Genomic DNA, 26,879 nt, shown 5'->3' with positions numbered 1-26,879 from the left:
AGGGCGCTGGCAGCGGGCGGCCCCCCGCAGCCTTATCAGCGCGCCGCAGCCCGGCCCCGACCCGGGCGGCCGCCGCGGGGGTCCCGGCCCCCGGCCCATGGGCGGTGGAGGCGGCGGCGGCGGCCGTGAGGCGCCTCCTCCCGCCGCAGCGGCACCGGCACCGCACCGAGCGCGGCCGGGCCGGCAGCGCCATGTCGGGCTACGCGCCGCGCCTGCCCTGGCTGCTGCCGCTGCTGCGCCGGGCGGCGCCGCCCCCGTGGGCTCGGGCCGCCGCCTTCAGCGCCCCGCCGCGCTCCGCCAGCGCCTGCGGGGCTCCCCCCGGGCCGCCGACACCGCCGCCTCCATGCCCGCCGGGCCGCCGCCGCCTCCTCCTCCTCGCCCCGCCGCGGGCGGCCGGCGGCGCCCCGCGGCCCCTCAGTACGGAGCCGCGGCGGGGGGCGGCTGCCGGTGCCCCCCCGAGGCTGCCCGCCAGCAGGCTGCTGGCCCTGGCGCGGCCCGAGCGCTGGAGGCTGACAGGTACCGGCCCCCGGCCCTGGGCTGCAGGGGGAGGCGAGGGGGAGCCGTGTGGCAGTAGCTGGGGTGATGTTTGCGGGTGATTTCTCGTCTGAGGCTTGTGGAGGTGTTTGTAGAGCGCTGTGCTGCTTCGGGCTTTCTCCAGGGTGAACTCGTGCACCTCTGCTCCGAGCAGGAACAGGTCCTCTGCTCGCAGGGATCAGGGCATAAATAGCTCCCCGTAATCAGGAAACATCAGCGGTTGTGGGTTTTAATTAATTATTTATTTATTAAACACCTTAGTGGTGTACGGCTACATGATGGCGTTAGCCCTGTAGGGCTGCAAAACACCTTAATTTCGTGGGGCATGTGTGCTGTGTGGCAGCGTTGGGGCTCCTTCCCACCGTGGACAAGCTGCCTTCCTCTCCCTTACCTTTATTTGGTAGCAGCAACGAGGGGCGGCGGGGAGGCTTCTTCGAAGATGTGTCTGTGCAGTGTGTGAAATGCTCCTGTGCAAGCTTTTATTCAGTGTGTAGCTACAGAGCCTCTTGACGTGTTAGCGCAGCCAAAATAACTTGGATCCAAAGGATTATTTAAAAACTAGTAGTATTTCTGTGCCATGAGTGCCTGCTTCGTGCGGCTAGCGCAGCTGTCTTGTGTGTGTGGAGTGAAAGCAAGGAAAAATGGGTGGATGGAGAGAGTAAAAGTGGTGTGCAGTAAGGCTTCAGCCTTCCTCACAGTTACTTTTCTTTGCTGGCTTATTAACTAAAAGTTAAAATCCCTTTGCCAGTAACTGATGTCCAGCCTATTCAGATTCTGGTGAAGAATTGATCAGAGATTGCCTGCTGACTTTCAGTGAGGTTCTTACTTGTTTCCATGCAAAACCTGCAAAAACAAAGAGATCACTTGCTTAAAAGATGGGTTTTAGGATTCAGGGGCTCAGAGCTGAGAACTCAATTTACAGTTAGGTACAATTGTGTGCAATTGTGTTCTAAAATAGGGCTAAGTGTCCATCACCTGTGCAGTACCCTGGTGTTTTTATCTAATTAAATTGACTGTCACAGTTACTGAAAATCAGCTACATGCAGTTTTATTTTTTGAGATAACAAAATGGCCTGAATTATTAAAAAAAATAATAATAACCTGATAATACTAATCCATGAGAATAGGGTGGGGGATGCATGCAAAAGCAACAACTACTTTTTTATTTGTCTTCATTCTGGGAACAAAGTGAGTTTGTGTAAAACTTTTCTTCCTTATTGACACATTAATTAAGCAAAACTTCTGTTGTTAAGTTGTAATAGAGTGGGAAGATAGAAAAGCAAACAAGGAAGGTACCTTGGGTACCTTTCAGAGAGCAGGAATAAAAAGTATGTGTAAAAATGCTCTTGTAGGTGGTTGTAGGGAAATCACATATGTGTGTTGTATCTAAAATATGTTAAAATACATTTTCTCCTGTTCCTGTAATATCTCTGTACTACAACACTAGTCCTTACAAACTCAGCATCTTTACCTCTGTTCTCTAAGGAAAGAGAAAGGTTAATGGTTTCACAGTGCAAGACAATGAATCTAGGGTGAAACATTTAATTTCCACCTCAAGCCCGTGTAACAAATGCCATGGGATTTCCTAAGAAGCTTACAGGTGCAGTTTTGTTTTGCAAGAAAATTGAGCTCTTCCAGACCTTCTGCAGATTACGCAGCCCGTGGCTGCAGCTTATGGCATTGCCCCGTGGAGTCATGTACCTCTTCCATGGTACCAGGTAGTTGTGATGTTCTGCTCCCTGTCATTGCTCCTTGATGTTCACAGTCACAGAAGATGGAGCCCTCACGTTAATATCAGGGCTAGGGAGCAGAGGAGGATGATTTGTGAGGAAGAGCAGCTTGTGCAAGGCTAGGTTCACCTGGATGGGTGCAGGGGGGACGTGATGTCAGCTGAGGAGGTGCAGAGGCAAAGGGGAAGGTGACCTGCCCTGGCTGGCACCAGAGGAGGTGTTTTCATCTTGTTTTACACGGCCTCTTCCCTGGCTGCGGGCTGAGGAAGAAGTGGTGTGCTCTGGTCAGGAGTTGCTGTGCACTGGCATGCAGCACCCCCTGCAATGCTTCCTTCCCAGAAGGAGGTTCTGGCCCTTCAGGGTCCATTAGAAGGGAAAACAGAAGTGAAAATTACCAAATATCGTACTGCCAAAAATACACACACACACTTATCTCAGTGTGATACATCCTATCTTTTGTCTTCAGTTACTCCTAGAGCTGGTTACAGCTTAAACAGGGCATGTCTGTTAAATTTAGTAGTTCTTATTAACAGGGCTAAAAAGATGACTAAATACTACGATGGGAATTTACTCCATTAGTGGCCGCATTTTTGTGCAGTGAAATTACAAGTTTTTAAATTCTGTAATACCTCCCAGATTTAACAAATGTGGAGAGTCATTTCAAGAATTCTCCATCTAACGTTGTGCAGTCAGTCAGGTAAACTGGTGTCTTCAGCTACACTCAGTTCCCAGGGAGCAGGATATAGCCATTGCTGAAATTACTAAATCCCGCTGTGTTTGCGAGGCCACAAAAATGCCTTCTCAAAACGATCCTTTTTATTTATTCCCACCTCCTTGTTTCTCCCTGTGAGAATCTGTCTGTTGCGCTTCATCCAAACCGCACGCCGAGTAAACAATGGCTCTATTGAACTGCAGGGTAAGCACAAGAAATTCTGAAATTTTTAATCCAGCAGCAAAGTGTGCCCTTTTCCTGTATAACACGGACTGAATCGAAGAAAGAAGGTTTGGTTTGTACTCAGGTCTTCTCTAAAGATGTGCACGAAATGTTATTTTATAAGTTTTATTTTAGAATTTTGGGCATCTTTTTAACAGCTTTTCCCCTATGAGTTAGGGTTGCCATGAAATCAGAGGAACCCTGCCTTGTTCGTAATCTGGTTTTTCTGTACTTTGAAGTTATGCCAGGCGATGCACTTTCTCATACTTGAACGAGGAATACTTGAATTGCTGTAATTTTTCCTTTTGTAATTTTTAATTAGGAATAAATCGCTATAAAAAACAATTCTTAAAGAAAGGTGATTTTAAAAAAATAGGATCAAAGTATTTTACCTAAGCGTACCTGATGTTTTTTCATTTCTTTGTTACGTAGTTCAGAAACTATTTGAATAATTTACTTGTTCATTTGATTGGAGTAGTGAACAACTTTTTATTTATTTTTTCTTGTACAGAATGCAGATAGAAATGTGGAGCGCATCAGTTCCCAGTATTACTACTGGAAGACCAGACTTCTAGTTATTAATACTTACAAGATGACTTTTTTAATGTTTAGTACTTGAGTAGGAGTATCTTTGAAAACTTACATTTTTAGTTATTTTAGGAAATGAAATCAGGCAAATAATACGTATTTAGCTTGTAGTAACACTCGCATGGTTAAATTTTGAAACTTTTGCTCTTCCAAGTTTTGCAGCGTGATTTTGAACACCAGCAGGCAATCCATGCACTGTTTTAAAGATATATTTTTGCCTCTCCACTGAAAAATTAACTACAAGACTTTGAAACAAATCAGTTTTCCTGCACTCACTGAAACCTTGATGGCGAGTCAAATTAATTCTGTAACAGGAAGGAAGCTGGTGGGAGCCAAGGCTGACAGGCACCAGAACGCTCTTCTCTTTGGAACTTGGATTGAACCCCACGCTTGTAAATCTTGCTGTTTCGTGCTGCCATCCAGTAGCTGGGACATTCCTGGCCAAAATTTAGGTTTACTTCCCAAGTCCACGGAAGTGGCCGCTGTTTTTTGGTACTACATTTCATTTCTGTAAAGCAGTTCTACTTGTGTAAAAGCAACTCAACAATCGCACCTTAACTTGAATTTTCTGAAGGCAATTCTTGTGGTTTTAAAATTGTAATTAATGTGTGTATGGTACTTAATAAGGGTAACGTGCTGATTGTTTTCTCATGTGCCGTGTGCCTTTTGTAGAAATCAAAGAGGCCGAATTCCCTCTCCCCCCAGCTTTTCTTCTGATTTTTGTTGGTGTTTGTTATTAAGCTTTAAGAAAAGATTTGAGCAGCCTTGTAGCTTTATCACACACACAAAAAAAATCCATTTCTTTGGCCAGTTGGTGACAGTTTCTTATCTTAAGTTGGTGGTGAACTGTTAGTGAAGCTGTTTCACCAGGACGTTGCAGAAACACTAACTGCTGACCGCCCTCATCAATGAGTAGCTTGGGACTTTGTTTCTATGGGAAATGTTTTTGCTGCACTCTCTGTTTGAGGGAATTGTGCAGATAGAAGGAATAATTGCTAGGTTGGTCTGACATAAAGACCATCTTCTACACAAGATGAATATGAAAGAGATAAGTGCTTTAATTTTAAACATGTCAAAGGTAAATTAAAAATAAAAAAAATACTTCTCCTGAAAACCTCGAGTTATTTTGTGACTTTCCAACATTTGGTGGTTAGAAGCTTGGCTGTTTTTTATAGCTGAGGAAAATCAATATCATGAGAAAACAAAACAAAAATTTAAATACTTTCCTATTGGAAGGAGGTCTGTTTTTTAAATATCTCTGATTAAACACCGTGAGCCCATAATTAGTTGTTTAAGCTATTTTAACGTGTAGTGGTAAATACACGGAAACTTCTACTGCTTTCCTACTTCTCTGAGTAAACTCTGTGCTTCTGCTCTATCTGAACTACAGACAGGCCCAGCATCCTGAAATAACAGCCAGGGAAGGTGCTGAAAACATACAGGGGATTCTGGCTGGGTAAATAAATGGGCCATCCCTTTGTAGTGGGTTTTGATAGGATAATAAGCTTTTCCTCCCTCCTAGCCCCAGCAAAGTAACTGCTTTTACACTTTGTGTGTGGGTTTTTACATTTTGTGTGTGCACTTTTACATTTTGTGTGGGGGTGGCAAAGGTTTTCCAGACTGCCAGAAAGCTGTGGGGAGGCCTGTTTGTGACAGGCTCTTTGCGACTGTCTTCAGGGACCAGCTTGTGGTACTGGGCGTGTTGATAACAACCCATTGTAAAACAGAGATACTGTGCTTCTTGAAAGAAAGTGCAGGCGTTTCCTTATAGTGGAGTCCGTCCGAGTCCAGCCTCCCTCATTGCTCTCGGGCGCAGGTTTTGCACAGCTGTGCTTGGGCCTTCAGGGCCACGGGCCTTGCTGCCTCTTCCTCCTTCTCCCCTGTGCAAAGCAGCAGTCCTGCTTGCTCCTCCCTTGCTTGGGCTTCCTCAAACCACTGTGTTGTGTCTCTCTCATTAAGTATCTTCTCTGAAAGCACTTCTGACACCCCCCCGTAACCTGCTCTGCAAAGGCTTGCTGTTATTTCGTTTGCTCTGTGGCGAAGGGCTCCTGGCAGGTCAGTCCAGTGAGGAGCTCCTGAGGGTGATTTCTGTGAATCCCAAACATGTCACGACTGGAAGAGCAGGCTTTCTTCAAGATGATAGACTTCCCTAGGTTGCATCGTGTAAATGTGCTGAGCACAAGGGATCCTCGGGGCTCTCTCCAGCACTGGCAGCTATCTCGTTGTGCCCCTCAGACCCTGGATGCTGGTCTTATCCCTAAGAGAGACAGGCTGTACCTTCAAAATTACATCTCATTTAATTGCTGTTCCACAGCAATTTTCTCTGACAGTTCCTCCAAAGTGTTGTTGTATAATTCTGGTCAGTCAGATGACCCACAGCATGCCGGCCTTTTTGTGAGCTGTCTTCAAGATATTTTAAGTTGTGCAATGGTATTGTTGGTGCACCAAAAAAAAAGTCTTTGTCATTCCGAAACTTGAACCGTTCCTTTTGTGCTTACAAAAAAAAACCAACAAAACACCAAACAAACAAAACACCAATGATCCAATAACCACATCAGACTGTCTTTAGAAATCTCCTATGCATTTTTTCTAAAACCCATAATCATCACAGAAAATAGTAGCTTGCAAGATTCAGTATATTGGCCACACCTGTGAATTAACACACCTGCACTAAACAGCTCTCCAGAATGTCCTGGATATGTCCTACACAGCTGTGCTGTCAGACACACTCTGTATTTCTCCCGAGAACAGTATTAGAGTTGTTCTTTAACAAACTAAGGAGGACTATTAGAAAATCCTTAATTGCTGACTGTATTCTGGAAGAAGATCTTCTATCTTGAAATCATTATTTGCAGAACTGCCTCTTCACAGTGTTGATAACAGCCATTCGGCCTTCCTGCATAATCCAAAACAAATTCCTTGTGGGCCAGGATTCCCCAAACAGAAACGGGCTTCACCTACCCAACAAACATGGCATTTATCAGTGGGTCTTTCTACTATAAAATAACAACGACTAGCCTGATCTCTGTGTGTGTGCATCATAGGAGATTTTATTCACCACTCCGAATACATTTGTGGAAATTCATTGTTACGCTTAAAAAGTCCATATGTACTGGAATAAAACTGTGCAGATAAAGGTAAAGGACAAGTATTCTCAGTTTCTAGTAGAAAAGCATCTCTTGCAAATCCAGAGCTCTGTCCTGCCAGCTCTGATGTTCAAATGAAACCAGGAAAATGCATGAAATATTCTGGGAGGTAACACCTATAACCTTACTGAATAGGAAAAGCTAGGTACTCCATTCATTTGCTGTGTCAACATGTGTTGCCAAGCTTCATTATTACCTTGTTTTAATGTCCTTTGTCCCTTGATTAACTTGAATGATCATAATTCATCTGAGGTCAAATCATGATGTGTCTGTGTATAAAATTGCTTGCAGGCCTTTCTGGGAGAAGGGCTGTTTCTTTGCTTTGTACTCTTCCGCATACTGTATGCAGTGAGAGGGATGTTCTGGTAAGGACCAGCGAAATTAGAGCTTTTCATAGCACTCTTGGTGGTGTTCCTGCTTGTAGAAAATGGATATTATGACCCTTCGGAGTCACTCTGTCCCTGTTCTGAAGAGAGATTTCTGATAGCTCTGGCTAGTTACTGCTTGTAAATGCCCGTTTATCGGTTGGTGGCCTGTCCTCTGCGCCAAGAGCGTGTCTAGTGAAATGAAGTTGCAGATCTGCTGTCAACAAGCAAGCCCACTTCAGCTTTAATAGAGAGCACGCTGATCTCTGCAGCGATAAAGGCATCACTTTGCACAGCCAGCTAGGCTTCTGTGCAGGCAGAGGAGCAAAATGTTCACTTAAGATTTCCAGCAGGGCTTCTCAGCCGCTCCTGGAGCCAGGTCACCTTGTCTTTGCCTCTGTTGTTGATCCGACATAGCCCCAGGTTTGTAAGTCCCATTGATTTGCTTCACATTTTCTCTGTTTTCATCTCATAGCCTGCAAAACTGATTTACTCTAAATATATATATATATATTTTTATTTATTTTTTTTTATTATTTTTTTTTCTCCAGAATGCACTATTTCATCTGACACAACCTGCTAGCTAACAGAGTAGGCTGTGTGAAATGAATACTAAAAGTTTGCTCTGACCTTTTTTTCTGTCACTGACAGCCTCCGGTGTCACCGAAGTGTCTTCCTATCTGCTTGCCGAACACCTCGTACTCCTCCCTCTAGCCACTTATCACAGTGACAGCTCTTCTTTGAGCAGGGAGATAGGACTGCTTGCTGATTACTTTTTCTTTAATTAGTCAACAGTTTAAAAAAAAAAAAAAAAAAAAAAGATGAACAGCTTGGCATCCATGCAATTTTCTAGTTATTCTGCTGGTGTAATCAAAGTGAGAGTTTCAATTATGGAACCTCATTTTGTGTGTGATTTGTGATTAAATTGCTGTAGACGTGCATACTGCTTAAGGGGAAAATTAAAAATAACAATCTGGATTGTGCGAGCCTTCGTTTTCAGGGCTGCATTGTTCCTGTATATTTTTGACACTTGAATATTGCAGTCGTTTAGTAGTCTTCAGTTGGCGTTAGGTACTGGTATTTACTTTTAGTTCGGGTAAGGCTGCTGGAGGTAATTACAGTGAAATCCATGCTGTTCATGAAACGAAGAAGAGCTGAAGGTAAATGCAAGCCAGGAATGCCGTACCGCTAGGCAGGCCTACAGGATTTGTAGCTGCACGCTCCTCTTCCTTTGCTGAATATTTATGTGTTTAGCTGTCCAGTTCATCCATAACCGAGGAAAGGGACACTGAACTGCTACACAGCACTGTGCCTGTAAAAGCAACGCTTTTGACCATCTTCCCCGGTCTTATAGAGCATCTTTTCCTGCCAGGAGATGACCCAGCCTTGTTGGATTTTTCCCTGCTGCTTCACAACCTGAATACACCCCTGCAGCCAGCCTGCTAATAAGGTCACTTGTTTGTGTGAAGCTTTAGCTACTAAATAATATGTTTATGAGACTTGTCTGTGTCATGGCTTACACAAGTTTGCAACAGCAGTCTTTCGCCTTCTGCTCTGGTTTTGTACAGTTTCTGTAGCTCCAAGTTAAAGCGCTTGCTTCAGGTGGTGGCAGGTATGCAGCTCTTTATACCTTGAATTCTTCATCATAAATTCGCAGCTGTATTTACACTTAAAGTAAAAACTGGAGCAAAGCTTTCCCTGCATGTGTGGAGGTGGTAAGGGGCATCACACCCTCCGTGACAGATGTGAAGCATACTGCTCACAGCAGTGCACTGCTGGGGGCTCGCTGCTCTTGTCATAATAAAAGCAATAACAGAAGCTCATTAAAATGGAAGGAAAACTGGGACAGCTCCAGGATTTGCAATAGAGATCCTTTTTGCCCTTACAGGCGTTATCTGCTAGTAGCTTTATCGTAGTCCCGTGAATGGTTGCTTTAAGTGTAGGGCTGGCTGTTTGAAAATTATGCTGTATAAATGGCGTTGTTTGTTGTGGTTCAGTGGTTTTCATATCAGGTTTGTTCAGTTTCCAATCAAGAGGAGTTTTTTCTAGCTCTCAGCCTTTCAGGCTTGGCTTGCCTTCTCAGAATCAAACTGTGTTTTTGGCTCAGGAAAGCCCTTTGCAGAATAAAGTTCATAAGGCGAAGTCTTGGCCCAGTGCAGTTTCCATACACTGTGACACAACTTTGAACAGCTACACAGGTGATCTTGCAACAGGAATTCAAACAGATTTCTGTTTGTAATAATGTCGTTTTTCTTTTAGACCAGCAATAGTGAAGAGTAAAACAAAACAAATATATTTTTAATTTTTGCCTATCAAAAGTAAAACATATGTAATTGCAAATAAAACTGTATGGCGTAGATGGTTCTCAGGTGGATCTTTGCTTCAGTCCATTGCTATCACAGACTATTGGAAGCCATAATATGATGATATGGTAATAAATACGAGTAATGAAATATAAACCAAACCGGAGTGAAGGATTGGGTGTGAGATACAGAAAACTTACTAATTGTTGGGCTCTCTAAGGATGAGATGTAGAAAGTTAGCTTTGTCGAGTGTAAGGGGAAATGTCAGAGAAAAGGAACAATTCCAGGGCTGTCATTATATAGAGAAGTTTTCAGGATTTTAATATGTGCCTTGCCTAAGTTAGCTTATACAGTGACTTAAAATATCCCATTCAGAATGGGTGCTAAAAAAAAAAAAAAAAAAAAGGATGTTGGTTATTTAGTATTTAGTGCTGGCACTTACGGGCTTAATAGAAATTTTGAGTGAAAAAGTATTTTGTATGTATTATTAACGATCTTGCAAATTCACTCTTTTTTCCTTGCCCTTTCCATGTTGGTTTGCAGCTGCTGTTGGCTTTCTGACAGTTTCCAGTGTCATTACCATGTCAGCCCCTTTCTTTCTGGGGAAAGTTATTGACGTTATTTACACGAATCCCAGCGAAGACTTCACGGAGAGCCTCTCCAGCCTGTGTGCCTTGCTGAGCGGAATCTTTTTATGCGGTGCTGCTGCTAACGCTACTCGTGTCTACCTCATGCAGACTGCAGGTAAAAACAAAGAAGTGGACCTGTGAGTTATCTTGTTTTCACAGAGTCAGCATATCCAGCGATCTGAAATAAATTCTTGGCACCGGCTAAGAAATTGTCATGGAATCAGTAGCTTTTCTTACCAGATCAAAGGTAAATGAATAGTGAAAAGATAAGCACGCTGAAATAATTGTTCATTTTTGTTTACTGTTATGTGATACCTCAAAGCTCCCCCTCCAGTGGTGTGTTAAAACTCTGTAACGTGACTGGCTCGGTGTTGTAGAGTTCAGTGATTTCTATACGGCTGGTGTGTATAAAGTCTTGTATGCCGTGCTTGACTGCCTTCTGTTTCTGACAGGACAAAGAATTGTGAAACGTTTGCGAACAACCTTGTTCTCCTCTATTCTGAAGCAAGAAACTGCTTTCTTTGACAAGACCAGAACGGGAGAGCTGATAAACCGCTTATCTTCAGATACAGCGCTCCTGGGCCGTTCGCTGACCGAAAACCTTTCCGATGGGCTCAGAGCAGGAGCTCAGGCATCTGTGGGGGTTGGAATGATGGTAGGGTGGTCTCCTCCTTACTTTTTGCTTCTTACAGTTTCATCTTTGTTTTGCTTCTGTTTGGTAACGTGTGAATGCCATTCAGTCCAGCAACTGTCGTGTGTTCTTGGATCCAAGTGTATTTCACTGGTTATTAACGTTTGTGCACTGCATTGCAAGAGATCATGTGCCATTCATGAGCCAAATATGGAGAACGAAGGTTTGAAATTAATTACTCTTGCTTCCCTAATTTATCAAGTGAAATTATAGACAAATAATTGAACTCTGTTCTTACAGAAGATATTAAAATAAGTGATAATGTTCCCACGACTGTAGGTAGAATAAGGTGTGAGGGGCTTGATGTGAAAGTCGTTGAAGTTTGTTGATTCTGGGTAAAGCCTAGGTGAGCAAGAACAGCACTGAACTTCAAATTACTGCGGAAGATTTTTATCAGTGGTAATCCTTCTGCTTTAATCTGTCAATAAAGAACATAGAATCATATAATACGATCCTAGAATCATCTCAATTGGAAAAGACCTTCAAGAAGACCAACCATCAGCCTCCCATCACTAAACCACGTCCCTTACTGCTACATTTAGGTAGGAAGCATGCTAGCAAAAACTTTTGTGCAGGGCATCAGTTAATATTCCTCAGCGGTCAGTTGGTTTACATAAAAATCTGACTTCCCGTGGTGGTTTCTGTGGTATGAGTTTTGTTGTGCTTATCTGAGAGAAGATAAGTTGGTGGCAATTACCTTAAATGAAAGTATGGTAGCTTCTGCCATCTACCTAGGGATAAAAACAGAGAGCAAAAAATCTCAAAACAAATAAATAAAAACTTCCAAGGGTGATGTTATTAGAAATGGGTAACAGTTTCCATTATGAAGCTTTAAAGCTTTAATACTTTGTTGCTGATAACAATTCTGGTTTTCTGTCTTTATCTAAGCCAATAAAGTCTAAGGTTTATCGTACCATAGATTGACTGGAATAACCTTATATAAGGCATCTTGCTCAAAAATGCTACCATGAGGCAGTCTTAAAATTAGACTGTAAAAGATTACCTAGAAGGAAGGATTATTGTAGAATAATTATAAAGCCTGTCAAATCAATTTTGATTTTTTTTTTGAGATTTGTCTGTTTTGATTACAGAAAGCAAAATGAAGTCAAAACATATTAGATATAATGTTAAATCATGAAAAGAATCTACTTATGAGCTTTAATGATGATTGCTGTTACGAGTGATAAGGTATTGCAACATTAAATCCATTATTCCAGGTTATGCCCATGAGTGCCAAGGATTGCTGGTGACTCCACCTGTTCCTCAGTTACCCCAAAGTACCCTATGATGTTTCTCTATTCAAACTTTATTACACCATTTATTTAAAAGTTGTGACAGCACCTTAGAAACTATGTAATAGCTTGTGTCTTTCAGCATTCCCAGGAGATTTCCTGGTAGGTTTGTTTATTGGCAGGTTGAGACACTTGGCTGAGCCCACACAGCGAACCACTGAGAAAGCTGGAAATGAAATCCAGACCACTTGACTTTTAATCCTTTGTTCTAGCCATGGGATACATTCCCCAAGTGCTATGGAGGAATAGATATTTCGCCTGGAAGAAATAAAACATGATAAATGAAAGCATGGCAACACTAAATTACAATTTTATAATTTCAGAAAACTCTAGTGAAGGAAGTTGCAATTCAGCACTCCAGTGGCTTATTTTTACTTTGAACATAAACCCCTGATACATACCTTTTTCTTCTAGTTTTTTGTGTCTCCTAGCCTTGCTGCATTTGTTCTGAGCATTGTGCCACCCCTGGCTGTCGTGGCTGTGATTTATGGAAGATACTTGAGAAAAGTTACTAAAATGACCCAAGATTCTCTTGCAGAAGCAACACAGGTAATCTTGTAACAGATACTTTCTAGCTAACTTAAATACACTAGAGCAACTTTGAAGTTAGCATCTCTGCAGCTACAGATATTCTGAAGATAATTGCACTGTTCATTGCCCTAAGGCCTGCCGTGCCTGTAGTTTTGCACCTGAACAGTATGAAAGCTAAACTGTAACACTTACCCATTGATCTCAAAAACAACAGTGCTTTGGGGGGTGGGGAAACAAACAAACAAAAACCCACTGTCCATACATCCTAATGTGCCTTGAGAATTAAGAAATGTGCATTGTGAAGAGGATAAGGAGATTAGGTTAGAGCTGTGTGACAGTGTCAAAATAATCAATCTGTGAAGCCCTGTGTAATTTAGTACCCGGGTTTGACAAAGACTTTTCTTGGACTATGGTTATGAGCTTGAAGCCATCAAACTCCTAGGTAAAATAGCCATAGTTGTCAGCTGTTGTAAACTTGGAATGTCCTGCATAGGACTTGTATACATTGACTCTGCAGTACAACAGTTCTCTCTTCTATTCATCTGCCTTGTCCTGTATCAAAATGAAGCTGATGTCTCTGAAAACCAGGTGTGGGAGCTCACATGAACAGGCAATGTTAGCGTTCTATTCAAATCTTCAGGCTGAATGGGGTGTGGAAGAGTAATTATATTTTAATCTCCTATTTTTAATTCCAAAAGGGGCCTTGATTTTTGTCAGACCATCACAGTGTCTATTAACAACTTAGTCTAACTGGTTACAGTTGAGGTTATTTTAGAATTATTACTTTACTGTTTAGAAGTTAAAATACTGAGCTGGAATGGGGCATTAGTAGTTTAGATTAATTCCCAGTGCTGCTTTGTTTAAATGAGTGGAACTGTTTCAAGAAATAACTGCAAGGAGGGCATGAGAAAATTTCCAGTGTTATCCGAAGGAAAGTATTTGGAGCTGCTGGCTTAACTTTCAAATGTTCTATAATATGAACTTTCAAAATTGTGTGTCTGTGTGTATTTTTGGTTTTTGCTTTTATCTAGTTAGCTGAAGAGCGTATTGGAAACATACGAACAGTTCGAGCCTTTGGGCAAGAAATGGCTGAAATGGCGAAATACACCAATAAAGTTGATTATGTGCTGCAGTTGGCTAAAAAAGAGGCACTAGCTCGGGCAGGCTTCTTTGGAGCAGTAAGTATGCCCTGATGAAAGAAACCAACCACACTGTTCTAAGCATCAATTGTTTTAAAATTCATGAGGATACTTACAAATCTGCAAATAAATGAATTGAGTGTAAATTGAACCTCCATAGAACTGTGGGAATACTGAACTTAAATCAGTCCAAATTGCTGTGAAACTGCACCCCAAGATGAAGTGGTATGATAAAGCAAGTTTAAGCCTCAGTTGCTGCCCCACACCTTCCTTGGTGCTATTTATCTAAGCCCATAATTTTGATTCAGGGAACTAAACCAGTGGAAACCTTTCCCCCACCTTTGGTGTTTTAAAGATTTGGCTTCCCGATGAAGTATCCGTGCCAAGGAAGGTGAGGAGTGCATGGATAGAGGAGGGGGGATGGGATTGCATTTTTCTATACCGCTTGCAGTGAATTTGTTTAACAGTTAAAACTACAGCTTAACTGCAGACTATCAATTCTTCTCCTTGAATTATGCCAATGTTTGTCATTCCTTTCCATCACGAGGAATGAGATTTTTTTTGATTTTTTTTAAAGGGGGCAGTGGGGTTGTTCTTTGAACACTTGTTGGATAGCACAGTGTAGTGCTGCTGGGCTGTTCTATTGGGCTGCCAGCTCGCTTGGGGTTAGAGTTGGTTTTGTTTGAATTTAACTCAGTACTCCAAAACTATATGTACACTTAGTATGGGAACTGTTTTATTAGAAGGAACATTCTGAAACAACATTTTAGAGGATGAAGTTTAGGATGTATGTGACAGATCTCACTTTTTTTTTTGTTGTTGTTTTTTTTTGTTTTTACTTAGACTGGTCTTTCTGGAAACTTAATTGTCCTCTCAGTCTTGTACAAAGGAGGATTACTGATGGGCAATGCCTACATGACAGTTGGTGAACTCTCTTCTTTCCTTATGTATGCCTTCTGGGTTGGAATAAGTATTGGAGGTATGGAATAAGAAATTAGATTTTGTTCACATCAAAGCATTACAGTCAGTATGGGGGCGGGAGGGAAGAAGCTTTTAAAAGATCTGGCTTACTTAAAGCGTCTTCTCAAAATGATCTTCCCAAGAAATCATACTTCTTTTTTTTTATGAAGAGTTGATGAAAATAATAATTTATAACTTAATATAAGCTTTGTATGTTCCCAAAATAATACAGAGGTTATTTTTTTTCAATGTAGATATGCAATAGATAAATATTGCTCTTGTTTTCTTTGGAACTAAACTAAGATATTTGGCATGTTTTGTAAAGAAATAGTATTTGCTTGTTTGTTTTAAAATGTTTTCCTGTGTTAAACACAGTCTAGTTAGAAAGGCATGTAGAATTTACCTGTAATTCAGTGTAAAGAGCGTCTTGAGCTGGAAAAAGTAAACAAAATGCCAGCAGAACACTACATTCTGGTGCTAACCTTTTGTTTTACCTTACTGACTCCTTTCTGAAGCTCAGACTTTGTAATCTACTGGCCCAGAAACAAACTGTTCGTCTCTTTGAGAGAGCAGTCTGCAGTACTGCATGCAGGCAAAAATGGAGATAAGGTACTTTGAAGCCTGATAACTGATTGGAAGGGCTCTTCTTCAGAATGAGTGTTGCTTCTGATAGATTGGCAGGGCAGCGCAGCTCATCTGTACTCCTATTTTCTAAGACAAAGCCTGATATCGTGGGAAGCACAAAGATGTGCCTGAAGGCGAAATTCACAAAACCTGCTTCCGTGGATATCAAAGTCGCTGTGGCACCCGTTCCAACCACCAAAACCCCTATCTTCTGTTTGAATCATTCAAGTTTGGTCAACAAACAGATACCTGGCACTTTGAAAACGTGGGAAAAATTAATATTAAAGATATAAAAATAGTGTTAGACACACTAAAAATATGTTTGGCTAATATCTGCAATAAAAACATATTTTAAAATTCTACTTAAGATTATTTTGCGTCCAGTTCTGGGGTCTCCAGTACAAGAGGGGCATAGAACTACTGGAGCGAGTCCAGAGGAGGGCTACAAAGATTATTAGAGTACTGGAGTACCTGTTGTACAAGGACAGGCTGAGAGAACTGGGCCTGTTTAGCCTGCAAAAGGGAAGACCGGGGGGAGACCTCATCAATGTGCATAAATATCTAAAGGGAGGGGGTCAAGAAGATAGAGCTGGTCTCTTTCCAGTTGTGCCCAGTGACAGGATGAGAGGCAACAGGCACAAACTGAAGCATAGGAGGTTCTGTCTGAATATGAGGGAGCATTGCTGTACTGTGAGGGTGACAGAGCACTGGAGCAGGTTGCCCAGAGAGGCTTTGGAGTCTCCTCGGGAGATATTCAAAACCCGCCTGGACACCCTTCTGCGCAGTGTGCTGTAGGTGATCCTGCTTGGCTGGGGGGTTAGACTAGATGACCTTCAGAGGTCCTTTCCAACCATGGACGCTCTGTGCTTGTGGAATATAGTTCTGCACAGAGCTCATTCTCAGAATCATAGAATATCCTGAGTTGGAAGGAACCCACAAGGACTGTTAAGTCCAACTCAGGGCTCTGCCTGTTAACGTGCTTTAAAAAGTCCTTTATATTATCCCCTGCAAGTACTTGCTAGTTTCAACCAAAATTGAGCTTTGGCTGCTTGAATTTTCTCCCTACAATGGCAAACAGCAATGCTGTAGTCCTCCTACCTCAATTCCAGTGGCTGTACGCTTTCTTTTTCTGCCTGAGCTCTAGAAGAATATCTCTGCTCAGCCAAATCAACCTTCTGCCCCAGCTTCTTGGCTTCCAGCATTTTGGAACTGCCTATTCCTATGCACTGAAGAGGTGGTACTTATTAATTGACCAGCACTGATAGACCCCAATGCCTTCAGATCAGTTTCCCAGGGAATCCTACTAACTAGTTCCCTGAGCAACCTGAAGTCTGCTCTCCCCATATTCAAGGTTGAAGTTTTGGTGGCAGGTCCTTGAAGAATAAATCATCAGTGTTATCATCCTGGCTGGGTAACCTATAGGCTCCCACAACATCCACTTCATTTACTTGTCCCTTACTACTTACCCAGAGACTCTCAGCTGTGTCATTGTCAGCTGTGAGCTCTGTGCAGTCCAGTCCCTCCATTACGTACATCATGGGGACTCTGAAGTAAAGCTGTCGTGCCACAAGGTGCCTGCCCTCCTTGACACCTACAAACAGAAATCTGCTGAGCACCAAGTCTGCTTGGTGTATGTCATCATCAGTACATACAGGAGTTCATGCAGCGAGCTGTGAAGTTCATTGTATAATCTGGAACATTGCCCCCTTTTTTGTTTGCTGTGTTTTCTGTTTACAACAGTTTACTGTGTTTTCTACCAAACGCTGAAGACAGGTGGTGAAAATTGAAAACATTTTCTAATTAGTATTTGCTGTCCATATTATACAATCTTTTTTTTTTTTTTTTTTTTTTCCCTTATGAGTGGTTGTGAATTTGCAAGCCTGTGTGTCTCAGTTTCAAGGGGCTTTGTGAGACTCATGCCTTCTCCTCCATGCTGTGCTATAGACTGCAGAAGGTTTGGGTTTTTCTTCCAAGCAGACAGCTTCTTGCCAAGCCTAGTGCCTTGTGTGGCCACCTTTCAAATAGTGCTCTGCAAAGCGTGCTTTGCTTTTGAATAGACACAAGCTTTGATGTTTTAACTTCAATTTGTTTCCTTTGATTTTTTTTTTAAAGATATAAAAAATGTCAAATAAGGGTTGTTGGTAGCTCTCAAGTGAGACTAGGTAGGATTCAAATCAACAAGTCTGATAATGTATTGGAGTAAGAGATCCCCTATGTGTTTCCGATGCTTTAATGTTGATGTAACACAAAGTTAACGTCTCCTAATGTCTTCCATTCATAATTCTCTTCTGATTTTGTTTAGGTCTAAGTTCCTTTTATTCTGAACTAATGAAAGGATTAGGTGCTGGTGGACGTCTATGGGAACTTATTGAGAGGAAGCCCCAACTTCCATTTAATGGTGGGTCCTTGTTTCGTTATTGTTGATAGGTTGATTTTCCTCTGTACTTCAGAAAGAGGTGTGTAATATTTAAAGGTAGTATTAACTTAAATTTTTCAGAAAGAAACAAGATAAATGGTAACATTTCTGCCTTTTCCTAACTATGAAACAGATGATGAAAATTTCCTTTAATTGAGCTCAAAATTTCTTTTGTTTTGTTTTCTTCCTTTTTAACTGATTCAGGATATGCTTTTAAATATATTACTTTGAGAGTTCTGTGACTGAGGACATGCTCATTTCTAGCTCCTTGCTTTGATGTCAGCACCGCTTTCTCTTGGATCAGCTTTAGAGTTAAGAGTGGAAGGAAGAAAAAGAAGGGAGGAGCTCTGTTTGAGATGGCTGTATTTCCTATTTTCACTAAAAGGCTTACCATGCGCATCTCTAATGGCTAAGAAATTAGCAGTCTGAAAAAAGAAGCTTTCAAAACCAGGTATTTTTCATTAAGAGTATATCAAGTTTATGCAAACCATTCATATCAATCCAGTGAAAATGGTTCCTTGGTAATACGTGTCAATTTGAAAAGCACAACTTGCAGGCACAGAGCGTTTGAGGCCCTTGAGCAGCATGCCAAACTGAACTTTTAGCTTTTCTGCTGTAGGAGTTGGGGGGCTAAGGTATGAGTAGGGAATGAAAAGAAGGAAGGGGAGCGGAGATGGAAAGTCCTTCTTGGGAGAGTGTAGGATGTACAGGTACAGCAATTGTGACTTCTGGAATAATTTACGGCCCTCTCCTCCCAGTACCACCACCCACCTTTCCCTCTTCTTTAGAGGAGGAAGGAGCCATTCTGGCACATGGTTTGCCTAATTCACCCATGGGTAGGGGAGTTATGGGTCTCTTTGCATGAGCAGCTTTCCATACCAGGCAGTCCCCTTGCCTGGCGTGCATGGTGTTGGACCTGATTACATGGGCATAGTGTTTTTTGATATAATTGCAGTGTTGTAAGCCCTGAACAAAAAAGTTTTGAAGGGGAGGTAATGTCCTTGATGTCCTTGACATTGCTGGAAGTGTGAAGAAAAACAATTTTTGTGACAAATCAGTCATTCACATCTGACTTTTTGTGGGCTGCTGTACGCCTAAAGATAGGTTTGCGTGTCTGAAATCACATCTGTTTTTATCAGTAGGTTTACAGAAAAAGGTGCTCACCTTTGAGAGGTGTTAGATTTTATAGAGGAATAGCTTGCTGATGTAGTTGTCAAATTCCCAAAAGAAGACACGCAAACACCATCTATAAACCTGCCTTTTTGCCCTTGTAATTTATTTTTTTTATCAGCAACACTTAATTGACGGCTCTATTTTTCAGAAGCCACGCAATGCCCTCCAGTGTATAAACAGCATTTGCCTGTTTCAAAGTAGTTCACTAAGCTGCTTGTAGAAGATAATTTCTGTGTGATATTGCTGTTTTCTTTCATCAGCTGCATCCCATTAAGCAGAAATCGTACACAAGTTTTGTCCAGCTCTGCATGCTAATAACAAACGCAATATAGTAGAGTCTAGGTGAGCCGTCAGCACTGTAGTTACTCTCTAATCTTTATCTGGAAATTTTAATTTGGAAACTTTGTAGGGGCTGGCATAAGAGGAAGAGAAGAAAAGAACATTCAACAGACCTAACAGATCTTTTGAGCGAGCCATGCGTGGTTTAGGGAATTGAGTTTTATCTTTGAGTTGGTTGATACAGAGGGGTATTTTTGAAATACTAAGCTTCAATATATTTTTTTTTTTCAGTTTCTGTCTCCCTGTGCTGGAATTACTGGGTTCTTAATTTGACTGACACCAAGGCACAGTCTGGCCTTTGTCTTATTTCTCTTTGCAGCTGCAAGCCTGTGTCTGTAGTATGCTTTTCAGTGCATATAGGCCTTACTTATGGAATTAGAAGTACTATTGTCTCCAGTGGATGGAGGGAGGTAAAGACTTAGAATAAAACCCATTGGTCCACTGTCGTGGTTTAACCCGGCCGGCAGCTAAACACCACGCAGCCGTTCGCTCACCCTCCCCCCTCCCTCTCTGGGACGGGGGAGAGAAATGGAGAGTGAAGTCCGTGAGTTGAGATAAAGACAGTTTAATAAGACAGGAAAATAATAATAACAAAAATAATAATAACAATAATAATAATAATGATACAATGGTGATAATACGAAAGTAATAGTATGTACAAACAAGTGATGCACAATGCAATTGCTCACCACCCGCTGACCGATGCCCAGCCTAACCCCGAGCAGTCCGGCCCCCTCCCCCCAGCTAGCCACCCCTATATATTGTTTAGCATGACGTCTAAACAATATATACTATATAAAATATATACTTTAGCAAGGTAACCACCAACTGGCTAATGAAACTAGACATTCTTGTCTTTACCAAGGAAGTTACCTTAAACTTCTGCCATGTCAGAGTATTATGCAGTGTTGCACTGCAGTGTGCTGTGCCCTATACAGACGTGCAACTGTTGATTTCATCATCATTTGGACATGATTTTTTTTTAAATATGGATTATTTCGGTAGTCTTCATCTTTATGGTGGCATCAGGGCAGAGTAAGCAGTAGTAATGGGGAAGAAGTTGGCTTTCCCCCGAACGTATTGAATTGTTTAATTATACCAATTGTTTTCATCCAGAAAATGATATTTATTGTATAGAGTGAAAATAAATTGGACAAAGTTACAGGTATCCACGTTACATAGGCTTACAGAAAATTTCTTTTTAAGTTTCTTTTTACTATAAACTAAATACCTAAGAAAAGATACAAACCTTTGTCTCAAGGAACAATTATAGTTGATATATCTACTCTCTTGGCTGCTTAGGTTTTGTTTTCACTGAATTCAATCTTTTTTTTTCTGGTGACAACAAATATTTCAAGAACTGATGATAATGTCTTTCTTTCCCCCGTCTCTATAATCCAAACATAAATCAAGCACAATCCTGCATATAGCTTTTAGATATTTTTATAAGTACTATTTAGAGGAAGGACTTGTGGTACCAGACTTCCTGTGTTGCAGGCCATGTAATAAACTATGCAATAACTGGAACTGAGAATAAAGATAAGTGATTACTTGTTGCTTTGACATAGTAAGAATTTGGCTGCTAGCAGGGGATTTAGCAAATACATTTCTTTTCCCAGTGAAGGGTTTATGGGTTGTTTTGCTTCAGGTAGCAAACAAGTTACAATGTGCATGTCCATAGATTAAAGTCTAGGAAGGAGTGTAAAATTGCATGTGCTTGCCTTTGCCATTTCTATGCTGCTACCATTAAACTGAAAGTCTAAAGGCTGGGGAAGAGGAAGCAGCTGGGAGAAAGAAAAGTAGTCGAAATGGCTTGCCCTAGTAAAATCGTGACTGTTAGTGATTGGTGTCTGTGTTCCCTCTCCATCTCCCTCTCCCAGTTACCTGTTTAACCGAACAGGCATGTGCTACCATCTGCTGTGGCTACTTGGGGGTTACATCTGAAAAGAATGAAAGCTCAGGGGTGATGTGGCTTCAGCTGAACACTTCTTGGGTATTGCTCTGGTGCTGCCAGTTCTCCCAAAACTGGCAGGAACTTCATGAGTGAAGCTGTCTGTTGATAATGCTGCACCACTGTCAAATTAGCTGACTTTGTATGCATATGTCTTGTTGGGATATACCTGGGCTTGAAGAAATTGTATTTCTTTATCTACTTTTATGCATTTCCGGTACTGTGATACTGTTTTAAGATAATTGTCAAGTCAAATGTTGTGTTCCAGAAAGAAGTTCCTTTTATTTAACTTCGGCAATCATTCATTCATGATGGTTTGTTATGGTGTTTCACAAACTGAAACCTTGCTTTCTGCGAACTGTTGCGTAAGAATTACAATTCTGGACTTTGAATCCTCTCTTGTCTATAATTTATTATTTTTTTTTATAAATTTTCCAATTTATAAAAATGCAAGTTGTAAAAATAGCCATTTATGCACAAACCTAGCAACAGTTTTGTTCTAGTGACAGCTTTTGCTTAAATGCTAAGTAATTAGCGGGTAGTGCAGAGTGAACGCTCTTATCCAAAGGGAGGGCATTTCAGGTGACTGTGGCTCGGGGAGAGGGCAGTAAGGGATTTGCAATGTTTATCTTTTTGCATCTCTTCTATGGCAACAGGACTTTGGCCTTTAACAGTGTGTCATTTTATTTCATTACTTGTCATTGACAAATGTAAATTGCTTATAATATGTTTAAAATTTCAGATTGTACTAGAAGTGAGCACCATTAGTCATTACATATTAGCAAGATGCACATTATTCCTGTTGCTGGAGCAGCCTAAGGCTTCACTGCTGGTGAGCAACCTGAAATTGCAGTCGGGTGTGAGCAGTGCCCCACGCTGGTTCAATCACGGCTGAAATATAATCCCCGTGGGCAGCTGCTGTGGCTTGCAGCTATCCCTAGTTTTAATGAGGAGACAGATTTTTCTACTGAGCATCTGTAAAGCAGGTCTAGGAGGTCTGAGCTGATTTTTACTTCTGTTCAAATGTTTCTATTTAATTCTGTCATATAGAGGGAATCACACTAGGCAAAGCCACATTCAGAGGCGCTTTGGAGTTCAAGAACGTAGAGTTTGCATATCCGACACGTCCAGAAGCATCCATTTTCAAAGACTTCAGCCTTTCCATTCCGGCTGGCTCTGTCATGGCTCTGGTTGGCCCAAGTGGTACAGGGAAGTCGACTATTGTATCCCTTCTCCTGAGGCTGTACGATCCTATCTCAGGTATGTTCTGAGTGTTGCTCTCACTTGACAAATGATGCTATGTGTCTTAGATTCACCCTATAAACAAGGAGAGCTCCTGCACTGAGGTCCTGTTGTGACTCTCCCACTGATGTAGCGTGCTTCCCTCTGGGGTGTGCGATTACCTTGTGGTGGTGCCTGCATAGCTTTGCCTTTCTGATCTGCCCTGACAAGATGCCAGGTTGTGATTCCCCAGGGGTCTTTGTTCTCAACTGTTCTTTCCGCCTCTTTTACAGTACATGTCAGAACACACTTGACTTTACTGTTTCTTACTTTAAGGTACTATCACTGTTGATGGCTTTGATATTCGTCAGTTAAATCCACTGTGGTTCAGGACAAAGATTGGAACAGTAAGTCAGGTAAGGAAGAAACAAATTCTAAGTGAATGAAATAATTCTGTCTAAGCAACTTGTGGTGCCTCACTTTTCTTGTTTTTAGTAGTATGCAATCTTGCATCTCAGAGAAAACAGTAAAGCTCCTCCTTCTCACCATAACTGTTGCTATGCACGTTTTATTCTAAAAATAAGTATTCAGAGCTAGTCCTATTTTTCTGTAGTCTAACTCTAGAGATACAAACTATCTGCTGAAAAGAAAAATGTGCATGTGGAGACTGGGAAGTACACTGTTGCAAATTATATGGGTTGGAGTACCTTGATGTTTGCTATGATTTGTTGAAGAAAGCAAAACAAAACTTGACATTCAGTCATGGTTTGTATTAATGGCAGTTACACAATCATATTTTACACAACCATATGAAAAATGACCTGTGCTCCGTGTAATTTCCTGGCAAATGCAATTCTGTAACTGGGTATACATTGCCTTTCAAAACATCTACTTTATGTAGTAATGCCACCAAAAGTTTTTGTGCAAAAATGATGTTCCCGTGGACATGTTAACATTTTTCTTTTTGAATGTATGTATTTCATTTTATCCAGGCTGGAGTTACCAGTAGATTGCAGATTATAGCATGTTTATTATATGTTATACCAGAGCAGACTTACCTTCTTCCATGACATTTTCCTATTTCCCCATCACTTGTCCTGTCTGACAATCCTCTGCTCTAAGTTTTTAATTAAATGCACAAAATGCCATGAAATTTATGTAGAGATAGCTAAAAGAAGATTCAGTATTGTTGTAAACGACGATATGTAATAAAACATGAAGGGAGATTTTCTGATGTTTGGATGAATAGATCTTGCTGAATTCTTTCTCAAATATTATGAATTGAGGGCTATGTCATGTTTTGTCAGTTAAAAAAAACTTATTTTTTTTCAACCACCCATTTTGATGTTAGGAGAGTTTAGTTTGTGTGGTTTTTTTTGTTTGTTTGTTTTGTTCTTTGTTTTGTTTTTAAATCGATTAACTTTAGCATACATACAATGCTGGGTCTTCTAAGTGGGATTTATGTTATTTGAAATACAGACAATACGTGCATGTAATTACAAATATGCCACATTTTTAAATTTTTCAGGAACCAATTCTGTTCTCCTGTTCTATTGCTGAGAATATTGCATATGGTGCAGAGGATCCATCTACAGTGACTGCAGAGGAGATTCAGAAAGTTGCTGAAATAGCTAATGCTGCTAGTTTCATCAGAGATTTTCCAAAAGGGTTTGACACTGTAGTTGGAGAAAAAGGCATTCTACTTTCAGGTACATTTTCATTTTATTCAAAAAAAAAAATCTTGCTGCTACAGAGTGAAGCCAAAATTCTATTAGTTTTTGTTAATCGGTCTTTTCTGCAACTCATAGCCCACCATAAATATTAACAAATACTTCCTATATTTCTATTTCCCTCCTAAATTGCACATGCCTAATTGTGTTCTGGCCTTCAGCTAAAAGTATGAATTTACTGACTTTACTGAGATGAATTTACATCTATGAATTTACTGACTTTTTCCCCCAGGTGGACAGAAGCAGCGAATTGCTATTGCTCGAGCTCTGCTCAAGGTAAGACTGCACAGCTACTTAACTGCTTTGTGGGGAAGGGGAGAGGATTAAAGAGGAGGAAGCCTTTCACTGGGAGGGTTGGAACAATCTTTAAAAAAAAAATATTATTATTTTTTTTAAAATATATATATATATACATCTTTTGTATCAGGGAGTTTGAAAGGGCTGATTGGTTTAAATGCAGACAATTTACTTACGTAAGCGCTTCTTCCTGTCTTTCAGTCCTGTTTTTCTAATGATAGTAAATCACCGTATAATGGCTTTCTTTCATAAGACCATGTCAAGGATGAAGGAAGGCTTTAAGAATATCATGCGAGTAAACTTACATAATATAACTTTGTTTTATGTGGTAAAAAATGAGTTGTTGAGATATATGCATTTGGGAGTGCAATGTAGTCTCAAATAAATTGATAGTAAAATCTTTAGATTTTAACTGAAGGAGAAGGAAGTTTGGATTGTGTACTGTAGTTTGGAAAAGAATTCTTAGGCATTTGTATGCAGATGTTTCCATGCTTTTTAGTTGGGAAGAGTTCTTAAATACTATGTATTTAATCTATGGTGAAGTACTGCTTGTTGGTAGATTTTTGATATTTTTTGAGTCTAGACAGTTACATGTAGTAGACTGACTACAAGCAGTCTACTAGTTTGTAGCAACTGACTACAAGCAGTACTACTAGTTTGTATCTTTTAAATAGTTATCAGTTAATGATGTTCTGTTACTTCAGCTTGCAAAATTTGAAGATGAGTTATTTCTTTTGTCCTCTAAGCATGTAGTCTTCTTAAAAGCAATGCTTTCTTTGAGTGACACACATTTCTTTGGATGAAATATGTACTTGGAGTTTTCAGCTGTATGAATACTGTTGCTGTTGTTATGAATATTCAGATATCTAAGTGTAATTATAACCAATTTTACTTTCTTCTTTAGAATCCTAAAATTCTTCTGTTAGATGAAGCAACAAGGTAAGAAAGAAAATAGAAACTTAGAAATGATCTATTTGTAAAACTGAGGTTTGGGAAGTATTCATTTCCTTTATCTGCACACCCTTGCACAAATTATCTAGCATCTGGCACCCCCTCATCCTCCTCCAAAAAAGTGTTTTTTAGGTAAAATAGATTAAGAGACCTGTGATAAAAGCTTTCTTTATGCAAAGTGGAAGGTACTGGTACACTGTACTACAATATTTCAGTTAACTCTATGTAACATGCAACTTAGCTTTGAAACAGCTGTTTCAAAATTGTTTTGTATCTTTAGTTTAAATGATGAAGTTGATAGCATAAAAGAGATGATTGCAGTGCAGCATAACTTACTTTTTTCCACTTAATTAATTTTGTGTTATTTCTTCTTGCATATTTTTGCATATAAGAATATGTAACACGTGTAACTTGGATGTGTGCACTATGCATGTTCGTCAAACTGTTTTTGCAGTTCCATTCGTTCAACTTCAACAATGTCAAGTGTTTGGAGTTTTAGCAAAATATGCCTAATGCAAACAAAACTAACCTGTTCTTAAAATAACAAATATCCTCTTCTCCTCACCCCTTCTGTTTCTTATTTCTGATTAGTGCTTTGGATGCTGAAAATGAATATCTAGTGCAAGAAGCTCTGGACCGGCTGATGGAAGGGAGGACAGTCTTAATTATTGCTCACCGGCTGTCTACGATTCAGAATGCTGATTCTGTTGCAGTCCTCGGCCAGGGCAAAATCCTTGAGTGCGGAAAACATGAGGAACTGCTTGCAAATCCAAATGGACTTTTCAGGAAACTAATGCAGAAACAAGCATTTCTTCAGAATAGTGATGCTTTTGCATTAGATGTACAATCCAGAGAAAATAATCTATTAAAAGAAAATGTACGAGAGAATGTATGAGTAATGGAAGCTTAAAAACTACAAAGAATATAACTTATGTTTCAGTTATGTAAAGTAAATGTTATATTTTTCCAAAATGTACAAAATATCCTTTTGAAACTGAAATGTGTTTAAACTTTTTATTGAGAGCTTTTTAATAATTATTGTAACTTTTTAAAATGTCTTATCACATTCAGACAATTGCAGTGTGTAGATTTTTCTGCTTTGTGTGTTACGTTAACTGAGACCATTTAGACTCGTTTGTTGTAATGCACTGTATGATTATGTGCTGCATTCTCAAGTAAAATCAGTATTTTAAGGGGAATTAAGTGTCAAACATCATTTTCATGTCATTGTCTCTTCCCTTTTCAAGGAATTTTTGTTTCATTGTTTGTTGCTAATCTTAAAATGCTGGAATTCAAAAGTGCATGTCTCACTGCTCTATCTCAGAGCAAATGCTA

The 26,879-nt window shown here is 40.5% G+C and overlaps 1 protein-coding gene across 1 annotated transcript; it reads left to right on the top strand.

Annotated features, from left to right (window-relative positions):
- Nucleotides 1-26,743, top strand: ABCB10 (ATP binding cassette subfamily B member 10). The gene is made up of 13 exons (XM_027454174.3): nt 1-516; nt 10,144-10,344; nt 10,682-10,884; nt 12,627-12,761; nt 13,775-13,921; nt 14,726-14,861; nt 17,769-17,864; nt 22,396-22,605; nt 22,903-22,982; nt 24,095-24,275; nt 24,529-24,572; nt 25,498-25,532; nt 26,136-26,743. The coding sequence occupies exons 1-13, from the start codon at nt 192-194 to the stop codon at nt 26,437-26,439; spliced, it is 2,097 nt and encodes a 698-aa protein (XP_027309975.3). The 5' UTR covers nt 1-191; the 3' UTR covers nt 26,440-26,743.
- The last annotated feature ends 136 nt before the right edge of the window (nt 26,744-26,879 follow it).

The sequence above is a fragment of the Anas platyrhynchos genome, chromosome 3 (assembly GCF_047663525.1).
Source record: "Anas platyrhynchos isolate ZD024472 breed Pekin duck chromosome 3, IASCAAS_PekinDuck_T2T, whole genome shotgun sequence".
Taxonomy (NCBI): domain Eukaryota; kingdom Metazoa; phylum Chordata; class Aves; order Anseriformes; family Anatidae; genus Anas; species Anas platyrhynchos.
This window is presented reverse-complemented; position numbering and strand designations above follow the sequence as displayed.

Coding starts and splice junctions, on each gene's coding strand:
- ABCB10 (XM_027454174.3), top strand. CDS start 192: ATGTCGGGCTACGCGCCGCGCCTGCCCTGGCTGCTGCCGCTGCTGCGC. Junction 24,276..24,528: donor AAAAGGCATTCTACTTTCAG/GTACATTTTCAT, acceptor TTTTTCCCCCAG/GTGGACAGAAGCAGCGAATT. Junction 25,533..26,135: donor CTGTTAGATGAAGCAACAAG/GTAAGAAAGAAA, acceptor ATTTCTGATTAG/TGCTTTGGATGCTGAAAATG.